General features: G+C 42.2%; 1 protein-coding gene across 2 annotated transcripts in view; it reads right to left on the reverse strand.

Moving 5' to 3' along the window:
* LOC131106848 (rab GTPase-activating protein 1) overlaps positions 1-24,733 on the reverse strand; it is a 74,464-nt gene that overhangs the window by 41,757 nt on the left and 7,974 nt on the right. For both annotated transcript variants that reach the window (XM_058056309.1, XM_058056308.1), the window contains 11 exons: positions 23,885-24,113; positions 22,089-22,302; positions 20,765-20,939; positions 16,374-16,534; positions 11,686-11,796; positions 11,219-11,285; positions 9,892-9,994; positions 9,083-9,252; positions 8,850-9,018; positions 7,483-7,576; positions 6,634-6,784 (listed from right to left, as the gene is read on the reverse strand). In XM_058056309.1, the coding sequence (XP_057912292.1) occupies positions 6,634-6,784; positions 7,483-7,576; positions 8,850-9,018; positions 9,083-9,252; positions 9,892-9,994; positions 11,219-11,285; positions 11,686-11,796; positions 16,374-16,534; positions 20,765-20,939; positions 22,089-22,302; positions 23,885-24,113 (1,644 nt within the window). The remainder of the gene's footprint in view (positions 1-6,633; positions 6,785-7,482; positions 7,577-8,849; positions 9,019-9,082; positions 9,253-9,891; positions 9,995-11,218; positions 11,286-11,685; positions 11,797-16,373; positions 16,535-20,764; positions 20,940-22,088; positions 22,303-23,884; positions 24,114-24,733) is intronic.

The following is a 24,733-nucleotide window of genomic DNA, read 5'->3' on the forward strand; positions in this document are numbered from 1 at the left end:
ACACGGTTTAGTTCCAAGGATGAAAATTGTAAATAATTAATTATGTTATATTTGCCAATAAATAATTATTTTGATGTAAAACAACACTTTTTGTGTTGTTTAGATATTTGACCTGACACTTTTTCACACCACTGCCTCTGCTTTTCTACACTGGGAAAAAAAAACCCAGAAAGCCAAAGTCCCAACAGCAAAGTAATTAGACCTCCCAGCCTCAGACGTCGTTAATTAGCAACCCATTCAATAACCTGGCGGGGAGCCCCTCATTAGCAACTTAGCTTCTCTGCGAGGTGGCAGAGCACACAGGTGAGAGTTCAGCCAGTTCTGAGAGGTGGAAAACAAGCACTGAACGTTCACTCCTCCGGTACACCCGACACCACTTGGCGGGGAACAAACCGAGCCTGCCAAAGATGCTACATGAAAATAACATAGTGTGCTGTCATGTTGGTACGGTAAAGCTAGCAGTGGACCATCCATTATATTGTTGGATAGTCTTTTAGTCTAATTCAGTCCGTAAGAGGTACTGTTAAATCCAACACAATTAAACGGGTTGATGGCGTCACGTAGGGCGCTGTGCCGGGTACCAACAAAGAAGCGTTGTGCCTTCATGTTGCCCAGAAGCGAAGGTGACAGCAGAAATTAACACAAAAACAAATTTTTTGGGCATTTTCAATATGTTTTCCATGACTGGAATATTGGTCAATCGTTTTCCAGATTCCCAGGATGCATGGGAACCGTCCCATGAGTCCAGTTCTAGATCCGTGACAAGGAACGTGGTTCCGCTTCGTTGTTGGGAAATGACCCCAGCAGCTAAGCGGAACTATGTGGGGCACAGATCTCCGACCAGAAGTGGATTCAAGGGTCCAGTTTGGTGGGCATGGTGGGGTAAGTCACCCTTGCTGTAGTACGCTGCTAATGAGGATGTCATACAACTCATGTAAACAACAACTACTATCCCTTTAAATGAACATCTGTGATATGTTTTCAGAGTTAGAGGATAGAAATTTCTGGCGGACTAGTGGTTAGCGCGCAGACCTCACAGCTAGGAGACCAGGGTTCAATTCCACCCTTGGCCATCTCTGTGTGGAGTTTGCATGTTCTCCCCGTGCATGCGTGGGTTTTCTCCGGGTACTCCGGTTTCCTCCCACATTCCAAAAACATGCTAGGTTAATTAGTGACTCCAAATTGTCCATAGGTATTAATGTGAGTGTGAATGGTTGTTTGTCTATATGTGCCCTGTGACTGGCTGGCGACCAGTCCAGGGTGTACCTCGCCTCTCGCCCGAAGACAGCTGAGATAGGCTCCAGCACCCCCCGCGACCCTCGTGAGGAAAAAGCGGTAGAAAATGAATGAATTTTTAAAAACCTTGATCGGGACATCTCTACTAAACTCTACTACTCTAGTAGTACTACTACTACTACTACTCTACTAAAAACACTTTGAAAATGTCGAGACTAGATTTTAGTCACACTTTGATTAAACTATTGTGGGACCTTTGATGCCATCAATCCATTCATTTCTTATACCGCTTATCCTCACTAAGGTGGGGGTACGCTGGAGCCTATCCCAGCTGTCTTTGGGCGAGAGGCGGGGTACACCCTGAGCACACATATAGACAAACAACCATTCCCACCCACAGTCTATGGACAATTTAGAGTGGCTAGTAAAGCTAATATGTTTTTGGAAAGGGGGAGGGAAGCGTAGTCCACGGAGAAAACCAATGCACGCAGGGATTCGAACCCAGGTCTCCTGACTGCGTGGCCGACATGGTAAACACTCGCCCACCATGCAGACGGCCCTTTGATACTTGGTAGAAAACTAGTGTAATATGGCCCCCCCCGTCTGAGTTTCAATGCAATAAATGGGAAAGACCTACACAGATTCCTTTTGGTCCAGCAGATTTTGCAGATGCTGCAGGTCCAGCCTAGCACACGTCCTGTTTTTGAAAGCTACCATGAGCCAGCAAAAACAATAATGCCCCTCTGAGCAGACAGTTCTCTGCGATAAGCTCGATGGAGCTGCTCAGGCACTCCATTTCAGGCCTAATTTGAAATTGGGTCTCCTTAACAAGTTATCAGCCATGTTGCTCGGAGTCTTAACGGATGTGTGCTGCTATGATTACATCTAATTACACGGGATCCCGCGCTAAAATTAGCAGCCGCACGGGACATTAATATTGCACATGCCGCACCATCCCATATCCTCACTCCAATGACTTTCTGGAGGCTGCAGAGTTTGTCTCGTGCAGAGCAATTTGCTGTCGCGTGATGGAGACCCAAACATGCTCGCTCACACACACACACACACACACACACACATACACACCACCTTTCTCTCTCACACTCCCCCCTACCCGCCCGGCAAATCCAGACACACTCCTTTGCGTTCACGCACCCCCTCTGCCCACCACACGAGGAGCTAAAAATAAATGACAGTCAGGAGAAAAGGGAGGGGAACGGGAGAAAAGGAATGGAGCGCCAGAAAGACGGGAATGGGAGAAGATGTGCAGTCAGACTGATAAGCGGCGGGAGCGTGACATGGCGTGACACCTGGATGCTGAGCCGAGGCTTCTTCTTTATGTGTCTTATACTTTATGTGTGTGCTAGGTGCAGCACGGAGGGAGGGGGTGTGGGGTGGGGGGTCACTGCTAGCTCCCCATTATGCTTTGGTCAGGCACCGCTGAGCAACAAAAAATGCTCTTACCCACACATTCTACCTCTGCCATTTAAAGGGCACAGCGTCCTATTCAGGCAGTGTGTGCAGGGCATGACACAAAATAACATCACCATACCACTCACTTTCAGCCAGAGGTACCCTGCTAGGGCGTGCGAGTGCCCCCTAAGTCCTAAGCCCCCTCCCCTGGCACTACTGGAAGAGGAGGGCCAAGGAATGCACCATTACATGAACACGCATCTTCACCGTCAGCTTCCTCAGCAAGGCGCTCGTCATCTTGGAGGTGTGTCTGGGCTCCGCCGGCAGCACTCATGCAGCCCCAGATTGTGAGGCTGCACTACACGCGAGTCACTTTCAGTGGATAGTAAATCTATACTGCCGAAGCTGTACACTGACTACTCTGAAGCAGTGGATCAATTACGGGTGAAATTGGGTCCTATTTTTGTAAACCGGGCGCAGGCGAGGCGCAGGGAAGGTATGCCGCGCCAATTGGGTTTGGGAATTTCAGTGAGCAGCGCCTCTATCCATCCCTCCCTCCTTGATGCGTAAGCATCAAATAGGGAGGAGAGGGCTTCACGCAGCCGAGTGTAATGAAGACCTCTCATTGCCTTCAAATGTGCGGGGGGCCCACTGGACTGCACATCAGAGGCCACAATGCATGTCATGCACCACGTGGACCACCGAGTGGGACACATGTCATGTGTTCCTGACAGTCACACAACAGCGTCCTGTTGATCATCGACAGACAGGAGAACCTTTGATGGCATATTCTTGGTATGTCCTCCTCATTTTAGACGTTTATTTAGGGGGGCATTGCCCCCAGAAGGGGCAAATATCATGATAACACCAACAGCTCAGATTTTACTTGGCTGTTCTTTAATGGGCTGTCAATAATAGCGTGAAATGAGGGAACTAATTCATTTCATGGACTCTGTTCCGTGTTTAGTACGATTGAGGCTTGAGGCATCTCCGTACGGAGGTACAGTGCAGCCCCCCCCACAGAGTCACGATGGATCCGACGCCCTTTTATAGCTTTATTCTGACAGCAGTGCAATTCCAACCCCAAATATGCAAATGTGCATCACCATCATGCTTCCTGTGCGACACCTTTGAATACAGCAAGATGCATTCAGGAACACTTCGAGCATCACAACAATGTCTTTATTATGTGTGTGGTGTAAATAAAGAAAAATAAAGAACAAGATTAAGTGTATGTTCTTATCCCTCACTTTCTAAGTCTAATCCGGAAGTACAATTTGCTGCGTTTAAGTGCGCTGGGAAACACTGCAAATAAAGTGGGCCATGGTGACAATAGCCTCGTGAGTTTTGCTTTTGGTGTCAATTAGCATCCGTGTCTAACTATTCCCACCTCCGGTATCAACAGCCCTCGTCATAGATGCAGATGGACACCATGTTCCCGCAAAGCCGAGGCCACCAAGTCCGCAGGTCAAAGAGGTGGCTTGCTAGGACGCAATGTGTGTACATACACACACAGACACACACACAGACAACACAACTAATTGAAAGCTGGCATGTGGATGGTATGCATACAAAATATTTAAAAAAAAAACAGTAGATTGAATATTTAATTGGTTAATTACTACATGAGAAGATACGTTCATTATTAATAGTAATGGAGAAAAAAAAGGACTTTCATTACGTAATATGTTGTTAGGGTCTCCCACAGTACTTTCTTTGATTAATTAAAGAAAACAAACAAGACAAAATGTTACTTTTTTTATAAAGTCGAACCTACAGGACGGACCGCTATCCATTTATTCCTCACAAATAAACAATAAAGGAAATGCAATTGAAACAAACTACACCATGAACATTACCACGATCTTTGGACTGGTTGCACTGGTTATCGTACATGTTTCATCGTTTTAGCCTTTCATGCTATTATGTCTTAATTACTACTTCATAAACACCAAATATAAATGCAACAATTTGGTTTTGGCTCCCATTTATCATGAGCTGAACGTGAATATGTATCTCAAACTTTTTCCATGTACACAATATTATATATATATATAATATCTCTTCAATATTCTTCAGCAATCTGTGTCAAATTGATCATTCACCCACCCCCCGGGGTGGCACGTCAAGATTATGATAATGATTAGACAGCAAGATCATTGCCTCAGGCTGGCCACAATAAAGGGACACTGCAAAACGTGCAGCTAGGTTTGTTGTCCATCTGCCCATAACTTAACCCCACCCCCATCACGGTACCACTGACACCGTGACAAGATCACCTTGCCCGATCTGGACACAATTCAGGCGTCACTATTCCACTTACACCGAAGTAAGTGGAATATTTTAATTGTGTGCTTCCACTTCCTGTTCTGGACAGTACTTCCTGCTGTGGCTAAGGTCTCATCAATGTAATATTACTGACATCTAGTGACCAGTAGACTACTACTGGTTTATTTCATTTAATTTCGTCATTTTTATGCGTGAAGATGCGAGGCAAAAGGTGCTTAACATTTCTATTAAGCATTCATAACATTCATAGTCAACCATAAAGCAGCAGTGATGTATTAATAAATATACATTTGGATAAACCAATGAGTGAAAGCCGTAAAATTCAAAGCCTCCACCCTCAAATACAGATAAACCATAGTGACCTTTTGTTGGAGCCAAGCTAAGGCACACAGTCTCATGTAAGGTGGATGAAATATGAATTACGAATGTGCTAAGGACACAATTGTGAACAACATTTCAGGACTTTTGTGTACATTTTGGAAAAGTTTTTCCATCTAAATGAAATAATATTTTTTTTTACAATAAATAATAAAATAATACAATAAAACCGTTTTCCATCTTTACTTAATAAAAAATATACAATAAATAAAAACCAGAAGTAAAATAGAAAAAAAAGACAAAAATATATTTTATTGAGTTTTTTATCTTTTTTTAAATTTATTTTATTATTTGAGTTGAGCTGATGAAAATGGGAGCAAAATCAAAGTGCCTCATCCACCCCACTCATTCAACCAGTCTGGTTACCTTCAGAAAGTGCACGTGAGCTAAACCCGGAATACTTTAAAAGCGTTTTCCAACTTCCTGTCTCATTAATAATAACAAAAACCCAGCAGCATTATGTTACTGTGATGCCGTCTTCAGGGAGGGCTGACATTCCATTCATAGCATCCATGCTAACAGACGTGTTCTTGTTGTTCTTGGACGGGAACTAGAGATAGATGTGAAAAGAAGGCCAGGAGTGGTCCAAGGGGCAGACGGGCGGGGGGGTGGGGGCAAAACCAACAACATCTTCTGACCACCTGGGAACCATCCTTATGGCCTTGGGATGTTACCTTTACTTACGTAAGCAAGGGTAGCAGTGGAGAAAAACGACACGGGGATGCACTGTGTACTCAGCACTCGACAGAGCTGAGTCACCTCTGGCACTTTTACTTTTACACAGCAGAAGTACTGCACATACACATACAGTACATCATCTGGATATATCATTATATGTATATCACTGTTTCATACTGTATATATTTATATCTCACATAAAAGACCAGCCAGGCGGCACGGTGTTCGAGTGGCTAGCGCGCAGACCTCACAGCTAGGAGACCAGGGTTCAATTCCACCCTCGGCCATCTCTGTGTGGAGTTTGCATGTTCTCCCCGTGCATGCGTGGGTTTCCTCCTAGCATGTTTTCCAAAAACATGCTAGGTTAATTGGTATGAATGTGAGTGTGAATGGTTGTTTGTCTATATGTGCCCTGTGATTGGCTGGTCACCAGTCCAGGGTGTACCCCGCCTCTTGCCCAAAGACCGCTGGGATAGGCTCCAGCACCCCTGCGACCCTCGTGACAAAAAAGCGGTAGAAAATGAATGAATGAATGAATAAAAGACCAGCCTTGCGTAGCTGGTAAAAAATAAGCTAACCACTCCTACTAATAAAAAAAAAGACTAGATGGAGCCGTTGGTGTGGTTGGTTTACGCTTACCTTTGTGATGAGCGTGCGATACTCCTCCACCTGGTGGTCGTTGTTGTGGCAGCCGGCCAGGAGCTGCCACACCTCCCCTCGGAGTGCCTCGGGAATGCCGCTCCGCACCAGGGCCGGAAGCTGCCTGGGCCGCACAGATAGGTTCAAATGCCTGGGAAAGACAGGGAAGAGCAGAGGTTGGGTGCTCTGGCAATAACAATGGCTCTCCGTTTCATGAGTGGAGATAGACTCAACAGCGCCTCTGCTGGTTGCAGCCGGGAAATCAACTACATTGTTTTGGTTTGTTTTTTTACAGTGTTGCTTAAATCTTCATCTTCTATGAAAAATGTTTACTTGTGTCCAAATGTTTTCCAGCCAGGGCTGACTTTGCATGGAGCGTCATTGGGAATCGGGAAAAACATTCCGATTTAATGTTTTGTATGAAAATAACCGTGAAGTATTTACAATTTTCACATTTGCAACTGATTAAAATTAAAATTTCCCTGCAATGTGTAACGCTACTAATGTCGGCGCTACAAGATGCCTTTTCACTTCCTGGTTGCTGCGGAGCGTGTATTTCGATGGGAGCGATGCAGGCCGCGCTCTTATAAATGCACTTTTTCGCTTTTTCGGCTTAAAGCTGCACCAAACATGATCCCTTCTACTGTGGAGTGGCACCATCGGAAAGGGTTGCCTTCTGACAAAACGGCTGGAATTGAATGAGTTCAGAGCGAGTATGACGACTACAATCAAAAAGAAATAATGACAATAAAATACTATTAACAGCTTTCATTAACAGCGTTCACTTCCTGTTTATTGATTGAAAACAAAGAGCAGTTAAAACTACTAAAAAGACCAAAGAAGGCATACCACTTAGTTAGCAAATCTCCCCAGGTCTCCAGGATCTTCTCCGCACACTCTTTGGAGACGTCGCCGGAACCGCTCAGCAATGGCTCGTCATTATCTAGACAGCAAGAACACGCACTTTGGAATGATTTCACACCGTGGAATCGCCTCGATCGCCACAGCTGTTATTAAAGCATTAGACGGGTGTCCACAATGTGGGGGTCCATGTGTGGACCAGGGTTGTTTTTCTATTGGCCACATTCTAAAGATAATATTTGACAAGGAAAAGAAAAATCAAAAACAGTAAATTTGACAAGAATACGCCCAAATAGATCAGATAGGTCGTATTTTACTAGCATAATGATGAACTATTAAAGGAAAAGGATGTTTAAGTTGCATTAATATGAGACAGGCTGGGGAAAAATTTATATTATAAAAATAAAGCCAAAATATTATGAAAATAAAATCACAATTACAAAGAAGAAAATGTACAGAATGAAAAATTAATTCAGAGGGAAGAAATGCAAAAATAACTTAAAATATTTAAAAACATTGCATATTGCATTCTAACAATTTTTTAAAATAATTTTATATGTAAATGTAAATGTAAATGTAAATGGGAAGCACCGTAAACCACGCCCCCGGCACAAGCCCCAGCATCAAGCGGGACCCAGCGGGACCCCTTGGGAAGGGCAGGCAAACCAGACAAAATCCCACGAAAAAAAAGTTATATTATAAAAATAAAGCCAAAAGATAATGAAAATAAAATCACAATTACAAAGAAGAAAATGTACAAAATGAAAATTTAATTCAGAGGGAAGAAATGCAAAAATAAGTTAAAATGTAAAAAAAATGTGCATTCTAACAATTTTTTAATATAAATATAAATATAAAAGCACCACAAACCGCGCCCCGAGCACAAGCCCCAGCATCAAGCGGTCCCATCGGGACCCCTTGGGAAGGGCAGGCAAACCAGACAAAAACATCCCACGGCCCAGGCCACCCCGAGCGGGCCACTGTGTCCCAGCAGCCAGCGGGGGCACGGCCACAATCGGTCCCAACCCCGCCCTGCGAATATTCACGGGACAGGCGGAAGTCACCCCAGCCCAGCTTGCCATATCCGTGCATGAAATGGAATGGTATTGTGGAGATGATGCAATTAAAAATAAATGAACAAAAGAGCACCAAGTTGCACCAACATGGCAGCCTTGAAGGTAATGATGCTGAGCAGCCTCCATATGGACCACATGTGAGCTAGTGACATGAGATGGGGGCTGGTGGGGGGATGGGGCGGACGGCCTTGAGCCTCTGGTACTCAGGTATCTATAGGTTTCTATGGGAGGTTTCTTCATCCGAGAGCATCTGAGAGAAAAAGCCAGATGCCAAATTACCTTCCTCTTCGTCGTCCTCAGGCGGAGAGGGAACCACAGAACCTGACCCCCCAGGAAGGATGCCAGGACTGGCTGTGGTCTTGCGTTTCTCTCTCTCTGTCTCGCTTTCCAAGCTCAGCACCTCGTAAAGCGTGTCCGAGGAAGGACTCTTGCGCTCTTTGCGTTCCATCTGGAGGAAAGAATCAGCATCCAAATAAGACGACTTTCACTTTTCCCACCGTGAGTGCTCGTACTTGTCGTAGTTTCAGGTAGAAGGTCTCGGTGTGGCTTCGCTTGCTGAAGGGCCAGAAGAGGCGGTCGTTGGGGGAGCACACCCTGACCCGGGTCTCCAGGAGGAAACGCACCGGCTCCTCCACCTCGGTGATGACGAGGTCCACCGCCGTGGTCATATACATGAATTTATCTGGGAAATGTCAATAAATGTGAACGGAGTAGGAAAACTATGCAAGGTGTTATGTAAGGAGTTCAAAGCATTCATCAGCCAAGCAAAAGAACTACTGGAATAGGTGCTTTGTTATTATAGCAGCGGTGTGGGCGTGGCATGGCGGCAACTTCTCCGTCTTCGCCATTGACCATCAAAGCGTCCTAATTTGACTGCAGATGGTCACATGTGGATTAAACCTTATACAGGAAGTAAGAATCCATGCCTGTGGACCACTCTGAATTGACTGGCCCGCACCCCAAATTCATTTAGAAAAAAAATTATCCCATGGCGCCCCCACTGGTGGAAATGTATAACAGCCATAACCACCTTCGACATGGTTCCATCAGCCCCATTTTTTGATATTAGGTTTCGGCATCAGACAGGCCATGACTACATGGCCGCCCCCTCCTGGTTGAAAATTCATACGTCGACTAAGTTGGCTCCCCCTGCTGGATAAATATTGTGCATAGTAAAATCTGCTCGATACACCTTCTCAAACCAGGGATACTAGTACCAAGTACTTCATCCACGTGCCCGCCGACTCACGTGAACCCCGATTCGCGTGGGGGTGTGAGGGCCCGTTCGTCATCTTTTTCAAATAAAGTTTCTCAAGTTTACCTTTGGGCGTCTCCTCGTTCACGGCCTGGAACTGGGGCGTGCTGGGGTTCCAACTTCCTGTGATGATGTAAGACTTCCCGTCCGAGCTTTTTCCCATTGATTCCTACAGGGTCACACACACAGGAGGAAATGAGCTAATGGCCGCACATACATAACTCATATACACTCCATAATTAGCATTAACTTTAAAAGTCACTTTGCTGAATTCTATATCATATGATCAAAGGTTAAGAATAGTGCATGAATGCACATTTTGCACGGTTGGATCTTAAGCAGCGCTCCAAACTACAACAAGAAGACATTGGAGTGAGACAAAAATGTCAATCTACCGCAAAGAAGCATTCGAGTGGAATAGGCTGTTCATCAGCTGATCAAAAGTTCATAGTACAGTCATTACAAGGCAGAATGTTGCTAAAAATTTGGATTGAATGGGATTTAGTGGCAAGTCACGATGACAAAGGCAAAAGAGCTTTCTCTCTTTCAACAGGGATTGCTGCAGATTGCTGCTGAGTTGGATGAAGAAGACTTCCTGTGGGTTGATAGAACAAAAGAGCAAAGTGGCAGACGCCCCCCCCCCCCCCCCAAAAAAAAGAGTCGTAGGATCCCATAGGCTGTCTAATTCTAAAAAAAATTCTATCCTAAATATGCAATTTTTCTTCTCACGATATTTTGACTTTATATAGCGACTCTGTAATCAAGAGAAAGCAGAAAGAAACAAAACCAAACCAAAATTCCCAAATATTAGAACTTTTCCCCAAGCTAATTTTCCCCAAATGACGTCATAATGTTCTGTTTTCTCACAACATTTTTAATTTCATATTTAAACATAACACATACATATACATTATACATATACATTTCAACTTTGTGATAATAAAATGAGGTAACATGATTTTTTTACCTGACTGTGACATTTTTTAAATGTGCTGTGGGCCAGTAAAAACAACATACACGAGCGACAAATGGCCCCTAGCCTGCACTTTGAAAACCCCGGGAGTAAATGTTCACCCACCAGGTACAGAAGGTGCATGTCACTGTTCTTTACATTCTTCCCAGGGCTGAGCAGAAGACCAAAACACCTATGGAGGAAAACCACGCAAACACGCACGACACGATGTCCGGTGGAGTTTCGAACCCAGATCTTTCAGATCTCCTGACTGTGTGTCCAACACTCGAACCACTCATCCACCGTGCAGTTTTTTTTGTTTTTTTTTTACATTATATGACATTTTTTAAATGTGCTGTGGGCCAGTAAAAACAACATACACAAGCGACAAATGGCCCCTACCCTGCACTTTGAACACCCCAGGAATAAATGTTCACCCACCAGGTCCAGAAGGTGCATGTCACTGTTCTTTACATTCTTCCCAGGGCTGAGCAGAAGACCAAAACACCTATGGAGGAAAAAAAACATTATTTCTAGAGGAAGAGAAGATGATTTGACTCCCACTGAGAGAAACACAGGTAAAGAGCGTAGCATGACATAACACATAGCGAGTGTCTTGGAGGATATTTAACATGTCATCCTGTCTGGGTGCCGCATATCATGACAAAGCACCAGCAGGGAGATTTATGCAACCATGGAAAATGAGGACACCGCAGAGAGCGGGAGACTTGACATCCATCACGCTTTTGTAAAAGCTGGAACATATGAAGTGTAACACGCGTAAGGAAGGCGCCCTGGGTGTTTATCGGCGACAGCGGCTGCTCTAACCCAAATGAGATGAGGCGAGCGTGTCGCCAGCGTGTCATCCACGCGTGCATCGATCAACGTATGTGCATGTGTATTGATACCTCTCAATGGCCAGCTCCTTGTTGGACGTCTGCTGCACGTAAATGACAATTTTCTTGCCCATTCCTGCTCGCAGCTTGAAGCTCTGCTTGTCCTTGTCCTTCGCCACGGCGCTGGAAGAAGACCAAGCAGCGTAAATCAATCATAGCCCATAAAACACCAAATCCATAGCAAGCCGGTGTGACTGACCAATGACAAGCGTGGAGATGAATTAAACAGCGGGAAATATTCAACTATTCTTTCTTTTATTCATCCACTGAGAGAAAAATGAGAGATTGTAACCCATACAAGAAAAGTCTATCCTGGATAAATTAAGCAGGAGTCGAGCCGCGGTCAAATAAAAATAACACAGGTTGAAGGAAGCAAACACATGATCTTCATCAGCGCTCATCATGTGAGAGAGAACGTGGTGGCTCCTAATTTAAAGGATATCTTTGTTTCAGACTTCCAAGAAATTCATTGAGGGCATAGTTTCATAACACACGGGGACCCAGAGTGCTGCTTGGGGGCCATTTTGGCCAGCCTAGTCTTTTTCGTCTAAAAATACACAGAATTCATGACGAATTATTATTAGACTTCTTCTTTTTTCTCTTTGGGTTTTCCCTTCAGGGATCGCCACAGCAAACCCATCTCCTCCATGTCTTCTGCATTCAGCTCTCTCATGTCTTCCTTCACTACATCCATAAAGCTCCTCTTTGGTCTTCCTCTACGCCTCCTACCTGGCAGCATCCTTCTACCAATATTTTGACTATCTCTCCTCTGGACATGTCCCAACCATCTCAGTCTGGCCTAAAGGACTTCATCTCCAAGGCCTTAACATGTAATGTCCCTCTGATGTACTCCTTCCTGATCCTATCTATCCTGGTCACTCCCAATGAGAACCCCAGCATCCTCATCTCTGCTACCTTCAGTTCTGCTTTATTCTGCTTCTTCACCTCCTTTTCATAATATCTGTTGTTCTGGACTGTTGAGCCCAGGTACTTCAAATTCTCCAAATTCTGTATCTCTTCTCCCTGTAACCTCACTCTTCCCTTCCACTTGGGTCCCTCTCACTCACACACATATACATATACATATATATATATATATATACATATACATATATATATATATATATATATATATACATATATATATATATATATATATACATATACATATATATATATATATATATATATATATATATATATATATATATATATATATATATATATATATATATATACATATATACAGTGAAGAAAATAAGTATTTGAACACCCTGCTATTTTGCTATTTCTCCCACTTAGAAATCATGGAGGGGTCTGAAATTTTCATCGTAGGTGCATGTCCACTGTGAGAGAGATAAACTAAAAAGAAAAATCCAGAAATCACAATGCATGATTTTTTAACAATTTATTTGTGTGATACAGCTGCAAATAAGTATTTGAACACCTGTGTATCATCTAGAATTCTGACCCTGAAAGACCTGTTAGTCTGCCCATTAGAAGTCCACCTGCACTCCATGTATCATCCTGAATCAGATGCACCTGTTTGAGGTCGTTAGCTGCATAAAGACACCTGTCCACCCCATACAATCAGTAAGACTTTAACTTGTAACATGGCGAAGACCAAAGAGCTGTCCAAAGACACCAGAGACAAAATTGTACACCTCCACAAGGCTGGAAAGGGCTACGGAGCAATTACCAAGCAGCTTGGTGAAAAAAGGTCCACTGTTGGAGCTATCATTAGAAAATGGAAGAAGCTAAACATGACGGTCAATCTCAATCGGAGTGGAGCCCCATGCAAGATATCACCTCGTGGGGTCTCAATGATTCTAAGAAAGGTGAGGAATCAGCCCAGAACTACACGACAGGACTTGGTCAATGACCTGAAAAGAGCTGGGACCACCGTTTCCAAGGTTACTGTAGGTAATACACTAAGACGTCATGATGTGAAATCATGCATGGCACGAAAGGTTCCCCTGCTTAAACCAGCACATGTCAAGGCCCGTCTTAAGTTTGCATATGACCATTTGGATGATACAGAGGAGTCATGGGAGAAAGTTTTATGGTCAGATGAGACCAAAATAGAACTTTTTGGTCATAATTCCAATAAGCGTGTTTGGACGAAGAAGAATGAAGAGTACAATCCGAAGAACACCATCCCTACTGTGAAGCATGGGGGTGGTAGCATCATGCTTTGGGGGTGTTTTTCTGCACATGGGACAGGACGAGTGCACTGCATTAAAGAGAGGATGACTGGGGCCGTGTATTGTGAGATTTTGGGGAACAACCTCCTTCCCTCTGTCAGAGCATTGAAGATGGGTCGTGGCTGGGTCTTCCAACACGACAACGACCCGAAGCACACAGCCAGGAAAACCAAGGAGTGGCTCCGTAAGAAGCATATCAAGGTTCTAGCATGGCCCAGCCAGTCTCCAGACCTGAACCCAATCGAAAATCTTTGGAGGGAGCTCAAACTCCGTGTTTCTCAGCGACAGCCCAGAAACCTGACTGATCTAGAGAAGATCTGTGTGGAGGAGTGGGCCAAGATCCCTCCTGCAGTGTGTGCAAACCTGGTGAAAAACTACAGGAAACGTTTGACCTCTGTAATAGCAAACAAAGGCTACTGTACCAAATATTAACATTCATTTTCTCAGGTGTTCAAATACTTATTAGCAGCTGTATCACACAAATAAATTGTTAAAAAAATCATGCATTGTGATTTCTGGATTTTTCTTTTTAGTTTATCTCTCTCACAGTGGACATGCACCTACGATGAAAATTTCAGACCCCTCCATGATTTCTAAGTGGGAGAAATAGCAAAATAGCAGGGTGTTCAAATACTTATTTTCTTCACTGTGTATATATATATATATATATATATACACACATATATATATATATATATATATATATATATATATATATATATATATATATACACACATATATATATATGTATACATATATATATACATATATATATATATACATATACATATATATACATACATATATATATATATACATACATATATATACACACATATACATATATACACATATATACATACACATATATATACACATATACATACACACACACACACACATATACGTGTATATATGTGTATATATATATATATATATATATATATATATATATATATATATATATATATATATATATATATATATATATATATATATATATATATATATATATATATATATGTATGTATATATCTTCATTCCTCTCCTTTCCAGGGTAAACCTCCACTCTTCTAGCATCTCCTCCACCTGTTCCCTACTCTCACTACAAATCCCAACTGCAAATATCATAGTCCATGGAGATTCTTGTCTCAGCTCATATGTCAGCCTGTCCATCACCATAGCAAACAAGAAGGGGCTCAGAGCTGATGCCTGATGCACTCCCACCTCCAGCACATCTTACCGCTGTCTTCCAGTCCTCATACATGTCCTGCACCACTTCAACATACTTCTCTGTTACTCCAGAAGTCCTCATACAATACCACAGTTCCTTTGTAGGCACCCTGTCCTAGGCTTTCTCCAGATCTACAAAGACCCAATGCAGCTCCCTCTGACCTTCTCTATGAACATTCTTAAAATGTAGAAGCAAATACTGCATCTGTAGAACTCTTTTTTGGTATGAAACCATACTGCTGCTCACAGATGCTGACTTCTGCCCTGAGTATAACTTCAACTACTACTACAACTACAAATTACAATTAGGCAGTACACCAATTTGCCTACATTGTAACACAAAACCTTTAGATTTATGCTGCAAATTCACAGAATTATTTCTTTTACCTCATTTAATTTATGATTTATTTTCTCACAGTTAATAATTTCTAGCACTGTCGATAATGTTTTGTCACAAGGCATTGGGTTGTTGGACTTTGTTTTGCGGTCCTTGAATGCACCATAGTTGCGTGCACCGTGACTCAGATTCCATCTGTTGTGTCAATCATCTTAAATTATCATTGGTGGTGAGCAGCAATACACTTAGTACTCAGTGGCAACTGAAGAGGACAGGGCAGAGTTCTGGAGCTAAATCTAGTCTGCTACAGTGGAACCTTGGTTAGTGTCACGACTCTAACCAAAACAGATGCTAACCAAATTTCTTGTTCCCTTAAGAAATCATGTCAATCCACTTCATCCGCTCCAGGAAGCCACAAATGTCAACACAAAACATGTTTTTAGAGTTTTACAATCCTAGATGCATATAAATGATGAAAGGAATAAATAAACATTTATGATTAGTTTTGTTTTACCAAAAAGCCAAAATGGAGCCAAAGAAAAACGCACCCTGACAACTTTCCGTTTGAGTGGCTACAAGATACCTCAATCGGATTGGGGAAAGGAATATTCCACCCCTATTAATCCGATTATATATTCATTCGGATTGGAACTATTCTTTCGGGAATGAGGCGTATACAACGGTTAAATTCTTTCTGTTTGAGCAAATAAACCAAATGCAAATGGAATATTTGGGTCCACATATACTACGTGGATATTGACATGATATTTGCAAATGATGATTAATAAATGTTAATTATAAAAAGTGATATTGGATAATTCCTCACGGCATACCTGACAATTTCTCAAGGCACACTAGTGTGCCGCGATCACTGTCTGGAACCAGGAATTGTTTTAGAGGATTCTTATATATAACTTGACCGTACCTGAACGTGCCCTTGCCGTCATCCTCCTTGATCTCCAGGCTGACGGTGAAGGTAAACAAGTCGCTGTCGGGCGTGAGGGGGGCAGCCTGCTGGGACGCCAACGCCGCCTTCTTCGCGGACCGCCGAAACGCTGTGGCAAAGCTGTAGAGTATCCTGCTCACCTGCGGAGACCGGGCAAGGGCACAGAGACAGAGCAATGTCAACAGAGTGTATTTTCCATTGAACAGAGGAGGGCCAAATGCAGCCCGCGGGCCACATGTTTTAATCCGTTTCCATATTACACATGATACAACCTACCTACTGCACCACGTGGGCACATAAATAAACATATACAGTATCTACGACACCCATGACTAAAGGACACTATATATTGCCGCCGCAAGGCATGCTGGGTAGCTTGTGGCACTCTCTTTCCCCCAACATGCGGCGTTTGTTGCATTTTTGTTAGTTTGCCAAACATGTGGAGACGGTCATCAAGGAAGTCAACAAGGAGAGACATTCACATACTCCTGAGATGCAATGTTTTATCAGTCATGGTTCATGTTTTTGTTGCCACATGACTACCCAGCATACCCTGCGGACACTTGTATGCAAACAACAAATTTTATGTTCAGCGTTTAGTAATTGTGATGTGATGCATTAACCTGTTGTGTGTAGATGTGTTGTGTTCTAGAAAGGGCCGTTCAAAAGTGCGGGAGAACTTCATAAGGAGTGCACCGATGCTGGACACGAGCTTAAAATATTGAATTCCTGTTGTCAAACCTGGCCTTAATAGAAGGCTCCTGGAATCCTGGGCAAGAGGAAAGGAGGACTGGTCTGTTGCCCAGTGGTCAAAAGTCTTTTTTTTCTGATGAGAGCAAGTTTTGCATCTGATTTGGCAACAAAGGTCCCAGAGTCACCATCAGAAGAGCACTATAGAACAGGGGTCTCAAACACGCGGCCCACGGGCCAAGTGTGGCCCGCAGGACACTAGTTTGAGGCCCCCGCCTTGATATGAAAGTTTAATGTTAGTGCAGCCCGCGCAAGTTTGATATGGATGCTGTATGGTATCATGTACCCAGAAAAAAAATATTACGTTTGATTAATGTTCATGTTAAAGGTTAAATAACTGTTAATAGTTATCCTCCCTATCCGTGTGGAAGTGGTAAGTTTTTGGCTATTTAAGTTTAAAGGAAATAACTTGAAGGCTACCGTTTAGGTCGCTAGCTCTCTAGTTTGCGAGTTAGCATGTGTCTCAAGACCCTGCAGTTGCGCAATATGTTGCAAATAAAGAGTATAAATGTGACTATAGTCATGTTTTGTCATGTCTACAGAGCTCTAATAATGAAATATATTTATTTGCATATTATGTGTTTATACCTTATAATATGTCAAATTTACCTTTTAAGTTGAATTGCAGAAATACAACACAGTTTTCAGGATATTCTACTTCTACGGCTGCATGAGTTCTTCCCGGGTGAATTGAGGGGAACTGTGGATTCCAACAAGACGGAATTAATTGGAGCCTAAAATGCGATCTGGATATTTTACTAGTTTAGACTCCCCACTCAACTCCAGCTAATGTACGCATGTGGTCACAAACAGGGCCCCAAATCAAAGCGCTTGGCACCTGGATTACTTTGGACAGCAGCCCTGCAAGGTTGATGACCCCCAGATAATAAATGGCAACTGTTGCTGTTAATATTAAAATGATTTATTTACTAACAAAGCAGTGTAAGAAACAGGAAAGGCGATAAATATTTGCCAAGAAAAAGTAGCGTATGGCCACCAAATAAGTTTGTCGGAGAAAGTCCTATTTTCGTCGTTTTTGTCACCTGATAAGGGTTTCTATTTGCAAAACAAATCTCATCGAGTTCATCGCTGCCATTCAGGCGGCCGTCAGCTTCACTGCATCGTGGATCTAAAACGTAAATGTTTCTTAATCTTCGTGAAATGACTACTCATCACTTACTTCGTGTCAGGTTGCCAGAGCGTGTGATGGAAGAACGTTGTGTGCTAAATAAACGAGATAGATAAAAGGTGGAGGCCGGAGGCCAGTCATGTAATTACGACGCTGTCTAGACTTTGAGAGGAACTCGCTGAGATCAAATATTAAAATGATTTTATTAAGATGAAGTGACGGCCAATTTTCAATGAACAAACTGAGAATTAAGTTTATTTGTAGTTGTAAACATAATGAAGTGTCTTTACTCGCTTTTTGGTCTCTTTTTGGTTCTGTTCTCTAAAATAATAAAATAATACTGTTCAAAGTATTGAAGCACTTGACTTCATATTTGTTCTTTTTTGCTTTGAGCAGAGCTCAATATTTGTTATAAAGAAGACTGATGATTTGATGTTACTTGTTCCATCTTTATTTTTAAGAGAATGTGCTACTTCATTTTAGCATTTTTTCATTTCATTGACTATTGACTAAATTGACTTTTTGGAAAAAAATATTGGGATATGTATCTTATATTTATATTCAACATAAAAATATCAGCATAGGAGTTTCGGCCCACACGGCCCAGCCCAGGTTAGTCCATCCCCAAGGTCAATTTGGGGTCACCTGTCTGAAGAAGAAGCAAACTTTCCTTGAGCGTTGTGTTGGCTTTAGCTCACACGCGGCAAAATACTCAGCTGACATTTTAAGGTTTAGTGCGAGTTCTTAGCGTGAGGAAAAAGCATTTTGAATTTGCACCTGAGGTGGGTGGGGGTGGGGGGCGAAGCAGCGCCTTAACCCCCCCTTCTCCTCTTATGCTGAATTATACAGGCGGTGACACTTCCTCTCCCTATCACTTCTGGTCCTGGAGGTGGATTTCTTTGCTATGTTGTGTGCGTGGGTTATTCGGGGGCCGCAACTCAGCCTGGAGTGCATGACATAACCCCTTTGCAGCTCCCAAACACTGACACGGCCCCTGCAGGGGTTGGGGTCAACGACCGAAGACAAGGTCAAGCAGAACACTTCCAGCAATACCAACGTGCTTTTATGTCCACATTTTTGCAACGCAAAGCTTGCTCGGTCTTCACTTCACATACACTGAATACTGCCAAGCGACCGGGGGATAATACCCTGACCAACATACTGTATACTGTGTACTATATACTCTATACCAGGGGTCTCAAACACGCGGCCCGCGGGCCAAATGTGGCCCGCAGGACACTAGTTTGAGGCCCCCGCCTTGATATGAAAGTTTAATGTTAGTGCGGCCCGCACAAGTTTGATATGGATGCTGTATGGTATCATGTACCCAGAAAAAATTATTACGTTTGATTCATGTTCATGTTAAAGGTTAAATAACTGTTAATAGTTATCCTCCCTATCCGTGTGGAAGTGGTAAGTTTTTGGCTATTTAAGTTTAAAGGAAATAACTTGAAGGCTACCGTTTAGGTCGCTAGCTCTCTAGTTTGCGAGTTCGCATGTGTCTCAAGACCCTGCAGTTGCGCGATATGTTGTAAATAAAAAGAGTATAAATGTGACAAAAGTTGTGTTTTGTCATGTCTACAGGGCTCTAATAATACTTTAATTTTAATCAGAAAAAAATAATTTGTCTACCCACAAACTATATGTGGTTTCTTAAGTTTTTATTATTTGCCGTTTTATTATTATTATATTTATTTATTACTGATTGATTGATTTTCTTTATTCTTGATTTGTTTGATTATTTTTCATCTTATTTTGTGCAGAAAAATAAAAATTAAGATATTTGAGAACAGTGGAATGTTTTATCAGAGCTTTTCTTGTAGAAAATCGGAACCAAAGCACTGAAAAAGTTTGTATATTTTCCTGTTTTTAATAAATGCGTTTTTTTTTTTTGAAAACCTGAAAGAAAATGAATGAATGAATGAATGAATAGCCACATAGTAAAGAATGAAAGGATGTGTGAATACAAGCAAATTGCATTCTCACGCTCCCTGGCAGTTCACCACAGCCACCCCCAGGGGGGGACACGCCCCATGATTTGAGAAGCACTGGCCTGAGGTAAGGGCGGAATGGCAGCACAGAATTTTGATTAAAGCGTTAAGATTAAAATGAACATGGTCGCCCGAGGACACGATCGCATGTTGAGACGGGGGTGTCCAAGGGTTGGCCCGTGGGCCATTTGCAATACGAGTATTGTTCAAGAAACTTGTCTTGTTGGTTATTCCGAATACAGTCTTCTGTCACGCTATCGTGGTTCACTTTTAACTTTCGCGCTTTTTAAAAACTATTTCACAGCATAAGAACGCTGTTAAAGGCCAAAGCTGGCCCTTTAAGAAGTTGAGTGTTGTAGTCTTCTACGTTCTGATTGGCTGTAGAATGTCTGCGACTCTAAATGCAAACATTTAAATCCTTGGCTCACAGAGTACACCGTGGGGGGTGATAAACACGACAACAAACTTTCCATCATTTCAAGGAATGTCAGCCTGCTCACCGCCTCTTGGATCTGGCAACGGAACACATGGATCCGGAAGATCTCAGCATTGTAGTGGCTCTCGGTGAACGCAAAGCAGTCGCTCTCCGGGGTGCCGTCGTGGCCGCGCACGCAGAAAAGGATTTTGTAGATGGGGTAGTTGGCGATCTCTGTGCTGGTGTGGGGGTCCAACAACCTGGGAGAATAAGAATAATAAATAAACATGCAAAATTCAAAATGCAGGTTTCTGGTCACAAGTGGTCCCCCTTCATGAGGTTAGTATCAGAGAGGGGCGTCACTAGGTTCTGAGGACGGGGGGGCCTATCCCCCTGGAGATGCACAGGACAATAATAATAATAAATGTATAAATGAAGTAGACCAGGGGTCTCAAACACGCGGCCTGGACACTAGTTTGAGGCCCCCACCTTGATATGAAAGTTTAATGTTAGTGCGGCCCGCGCAAGTTTAATATGGATGCTGTATGGTATCATGTACCCAGAAAAAATTATTACGTTTGATTAATGTTCATGTTAAAGGTTAAATAACTGTTAATAGTTATCCTCCCTATCCATGTGGAAGTGGTACGTTTTTGGCTATTTAAGTTTAAAGGAAATAACTTGAAGGCTACCGTTTAGGTCGCTAGCTCTCTAGTTTGCGAGTTAGCATGTGTCTCAAGACCCTGCAGTTGCGCAATATGTTGTAAATAAAAAAAGTATAAATGTGACTATAGTCGTGTTTTGTCATGTCTACAGGGCTCTAATAATGCTTTGTTCATTTTAATCTGAAAAAAATAATTTGTCTACCCACCAACTATATGTGGTTTCTTAAGTTTTTATTATTTGCCGTTTTATTATTATTATATTTATTTATTACTGATTGATTTTCTTTATTCTTGATTTGTTTATTTATTTTTCATCTTATTTTGTGCAGAAAAATAAAAATTAAGATATTTGAGAACAGTGGAATGTTTTATCAGAGCTTTTATTGTAGAAAATCGGAACCAAAGCACTGAAAAAGTTTGGATATATATACATATATTGTATGTATATATATATATTTTTTTTTTCTATTTTTAATAAATGCGTTTGGTTTTTTTTGGAAAACCTGATGCGGCCCAGGCTTGCCCAGACCCTAGCCCCAGTGGCCCCCAGGTAAATTGAGTTTGAGACCCCTGGTTTACAGTAAGAAGTGGTGGTATTCTATTGGTAATATTGGTAATGAAAAGTCATGTGCCGTAAAGGAAGAATAGACAATGCTGGGAATATTAGCCCATGATGTGACACTATCTACACAGCAGATGCAGCTCAGACGAGACCGTTTGCAATGGCGTTCTCTGGTCCCCTACCTGACGGTGCCTTCCGACACGCCCGGGACCGACAGCGTGACGTCCAAGGGGAGCTGGCACTGCCCCCTGAGGATGCTCATCATGCGCAGGGCCTCCACCTCGCTGCGGGGGGCATTGACCGAAGCGCACCCGAGATATGTCAGCTGACTGAAGACCACACTGTCTTCATCTGGGATGGGACTACCCGGGCTGCCGTCTGACGATGATTCGTCTCCTGTGGAGGGAGGGATGTTAGCATGCTAAGTATGTCTATGTGTCCGTAACACAGTAGTCCGTCGCCTTTTAGCGCTTCCGACTTCAAGGAAGTGTAGTATTTTGAAGCACAACAATGGCTAAATAAAGTCATACAAATACAAGTACAAGGCATTCATAGGACGCATTCAAAGATGATGTGTTGGTATGGAGTATGTTATTTCATGTCAACAGGGCTCTAATAATTTCTAAAAAAATAAATAAGTTAATAAATAAATTAATAATAAATAAGTTTTGTTTGCCTAATATGTTTTATTTTCTCTTATTATGTCTATTATATTGGATAATGGGAGTGCAAAAGTGACAATAGGGGTGTTATTTAATGTCTAGAGGGCTCTAATATATATAAAAAAACAGATTTTGATATTTACAAGAAGATAAACAGGTTTGTTTGCCTAATGTTTTATTTTCTCTTATTATGTCTACTATGTTGGATAATGGGAGTGCAAAAGTGACAATAGGGGTGTTATTTAATGTCTAGAGGTCTCTAATATAAAAAAAATATTTAGATATTTACAAGAAGATAAACAGGTTTGTTTGCCTAATGTTTTATTTTCTCTTATTATGTCTACTATGTTGGATAATGGGAGTGCAAAAGTGACAATAGGGGTGTTATTTAATGTCTAGAGGTCTCTAATATAAAAAATATTTCGATATTTACAAGAAGATAAACAGGTTTGTTTGCCTAATATGTTTTATTTTCTCTTATTATGTCTACTATATTGGATAATGGGAGTGCAAAAGTGACAATAGGGTTGTTATTTCATGTCTAGAGGGCTCTCATATAAAAAAAAACATTTCGATATTTACAAGAAGATAAACAGGTTTGTTTGCCTAATATGTTTTATTTTCTCTTATTATGTCTACTATATTGGGTAATAAGAGTGTAAAGGTGAGCATAGGGGTGTTATTTCATGTATAGAGGGCTCTAATGTTAAAAATCACATTTAGAAAATCGTAAACAGGTTTTCTCTGCCTAATATGTCTTATTTTCTCTTATTATGTTGACTGAATTGGGTAATAGGAGTGTCAAGGTGAGCATAGGGGTGTTATTTCATGTCTTGAGGGCTCTAATGTTACAAATCACATTTAGAAAATAGTAAACAGGTTTTCTCTGCCTCATATGTCTTATTTTCTCTTATTATGTTGACTGAATTGGGTAATAAGAGTGTAAAGGTGAACATAGGGGTGTTATTTCATGTTTAGAGGGCTCTAATGTTACAAATCACATTTAGAAAATCGTAAACAGGTTTTCTCTGCCTAATATGTCTTATTTTATCTTATTATGTTGACTCAATTGGGTAATAGGAGTGTCAAGGTGAGTGGTGTTATGTCATGTCTAGAGGGCTCTAATAATGTTAAAAACCGTGTTTAGAAGGACGTAAGCAGGTTTTCTATGCTCTGAGAATATTCTACTTCTAAATCCAGGTATGTGTCCTACTTGGCAAAGATTCCCTTATCCCAGTTGGGTTGATGAGCAGTTAGCGGCCATACATGAGGGATAACATTTATTAATACTATATATTCATGAAATAATGACTCACCTCGATACGACCGCTCATTCAGCTCGCTCTCCTGAGCCGTCTGAACAGGAAGCGCCATCTCCACCTTGGGGGAGGGAGCGCTTAGTGGGTCGGCGCCCGGCGCTACAGGGGAAGCCGTGGTGGCGAGAAGGCCGTGATGATCCCCCGTGCCCGCCTGGGCCACCGACGGCTCCATGAGGACGTCCTCCAACTCCCGTTGGAGCTGCTGCTCGCTTCCATTGCCTACGATCTGACACAGGATGCATAGACGGCAGCACATCAGTGGCAAACTACCAAAACGCCATTAAGGTGCCATTAACAAATAACAACTACTGTGTTCCTCTTTGCTGCTGTGACATGTCAATCATCCACAACACCGTCCTGCTGACTGTACGATGCTGTACTGTCAACTTGGCCTCTGAGAGAATATTCTGGGAATTTATCATCTGCTTTATATCAGGGACCTCTAGTGGGTCAGTGAGGGTAAGTTGTTAGGTGTTATTGAATGCTAAGAGACTGAAAGTGGAATCTCCAGGCAGAATAGAAGTCTAGCTAGTACAACGTTGCTTCTCTTGCTTCACTGGTTAATGAACCACCACAAAGGTCTTTGCTTTCCACTCTCTCAGGCCCTCCGAATCATAATTAAAGTCAAATAATTTCACCTTTTTTACACTCCCAGTGTAGCTTGTCTCATCCACGGCAAAAGACCAAGCTGATGTTTTAAGGCAGGGGTGTCCAAAAGTGGTCCTCGACAGACTTTAAAAATAATATTAATCAAGAAACTAACAAAAACAACAAGAAAAAATAGTAGTCAACTTACAAGAATAAAGTAGAAATATTAAAATCATAATATAAATAAAAGTGGTCCTC

This window comes from Doryrhamphus excisus, chromosome 19, assembly GCF_030265055.1.
Source record: "Doryrhamphus excisus isolate RoL2022-K1 chromosome 19, RoL_Dexc_1.0, whole genome shotgun sequence".
NCBI lineage: Eukaryota > Metazoa > Chordata > Actinopteri > Syngnathiformes > Syngnathidae > Doryrhamphus > Doryrhamphus excisus.